The following is a 1,426-nucleotide window of genomic DNA, read 5'->3' as shown; positions in this document are numbered from 1 at the left end:
CCCCCCGAGGAGCAGCCCAGCCCTCACCTGTTGGAGTTGTAGACCCGAATGGAGTCATCCAGAAGAGCCACGGCAAATTTGCTGGTGTGGGGGTGCCAGGCGAAGGCCCGGATGGTGCAGCCGGCCCTGGAGGGAGGGACCGGGCAGGGTGAGGCACGCCAGCTGCTGCACCGGCGTTTCGGGCTCAAGGCAGCGGTGATGGGCTCTCGGGCATCCGGCATGACCACCCAGCAGCCCCCCAGAGCCGACAAAGGCAGTTCCCAGAGTCACCAGTGAAATAAAACTTCCTTTTCGCTGCTGAATGGGGCCATTTTCTCTGATAAATTCCCCATTCCTGGCAATTATTCGCAGGGCTCTGCCGAGAGGCCGGTTAACAAACAGTCTAGGGTCGGTATTTGAAGGAATTTCCCAAGCCCTGATCTAGTTTAATGCTGTTTCCCCCACGTGCAGTTCATCGGGGCGTGCTTTGCCTCTCGCCATCGCACACAAACTGGGGCAGTCAGAGGAAATATTTGCCCTAACATCTGTCTAATGGGGAGGCTGAGCACATAAAAAATGAGGTGATCCTGCCCTTGTATCCCCACCCCTTTCGCTCAGCTCCACAACCCCGTTTCCCAGGATTTCGCAGACCCCCAGGCACGGCGGTTTCGCAACACGCAGGACTCACCAGTCCACTGCTTGGGAGAACGCCGCGATCATGTCTTCGCTGGTTAACTTCAGGGGAGAAGAGTTAACACTGAGCTGGCAGCGCACAGGAGAGCAGGAGCTGCCTCTGGTACAGCCCTGAGGACCTCCCCAGTATCCAAACCTCCCCTTCCCTCTACCTCCACCTCTATTTCGGTCCCTCTTGGAGCACTTTGCTGTCCCAAAACCTTTCCAGCGCCCATTCTCCTCCCTTTGATGAGGGAAACCCGCAGCGTTTATAGCTGGGCACCACCAGGAGGAAGATTTTGCTGTATTTTCAGCTGGGAGGCACCCACCCACCATCCAAACCAGCCCCCCGGCGCAGGCTTGGGTGTCGCAGGACGTCCCTGCCTTCCTAAGCACGAGGGTTAAGTCCCGAAAAGACTCACCGAGAGGTGGGGGAACAAGGAGCCGTGCAGCGAGGAGAGCCAGTGGCACACGGCCAGCGTGTAGCTCGAGCCCGTCTTCACCCACTGCAGCCCTGCGGAGAAAAAAGAACCATCACCGCTTCCGTGGTCTTCAACGAGAGGCCCGAGGGGCAGAGGAGAAACAGGCAGCTGCGACAGGCAGGGACGGAAAAGGGGATGACGGGAACCGAAGGATCAAAGCGAGATCCAGAAAGACCCAGGAGATCTCCAGGTCCTCCGCCAGCAGCCCAGACTCACCCTCCTCCTCGGCGTTGGCGATCTCTTTCAGCACCCCGCACAGCCCCACGTCCCGCCTGCAGTGGACAGCTCCGTCA

The 1,426-nt window shown here is 59.1% G+C and overlaps 1 protein-coding gene across 1 annotated transcript in view; it reads right to left on the bottom strand.

Annotated features, from left to right (window-relative positions):
- The window catches only part of AAAS (achalasia, adrenocortical insufficiency, alacrimia), a gene marked incomplete at its 5' end in the record, with an annotated part of 8,029 nt that overhangs the window by 5,506 nt on the left and 1,097 nt on the right, over nt 1–1,426 (bottom strand). Inside the window, 4 exons of the mRNA XM_009578336.1 lie at nt 28–126; nt 668–714; nt 1,074–1,165; nt 1,350–1,405. Of these exons, the coding sequence (XP_009576631.1) occupies nt 28–126; nt 668–714; nt 1,074–1,165; nt 1,350–1,405 (294 nt within the window). The remainder of the gene's footprint in view (nt 1–27; nt 127–667; nt 715–1,073; nt 1,166–1,349; nt 1,406–1,426) is intronic.

Source organism: Fulmarus glacialis, unplaced genomic scaffold, assembly GCF_000690835.1.
Source record: "Fulmarus glacialis isolate BGI_N327 unplaced genomic scaffold, ASM69083v1 scaffold17235, whole genome shotgun sequence".
Lineage (NCBI taxonomy): Eukaryota > Metazoa > Chordata > Aves > Procellariiformes > Procellariidae > Fulmarus > Fulmarus glacialis.
Note: the sequence above shows the minus strand (reverse complement) of the source record. Positions and strands in the feature narration are given on the sequence as shown.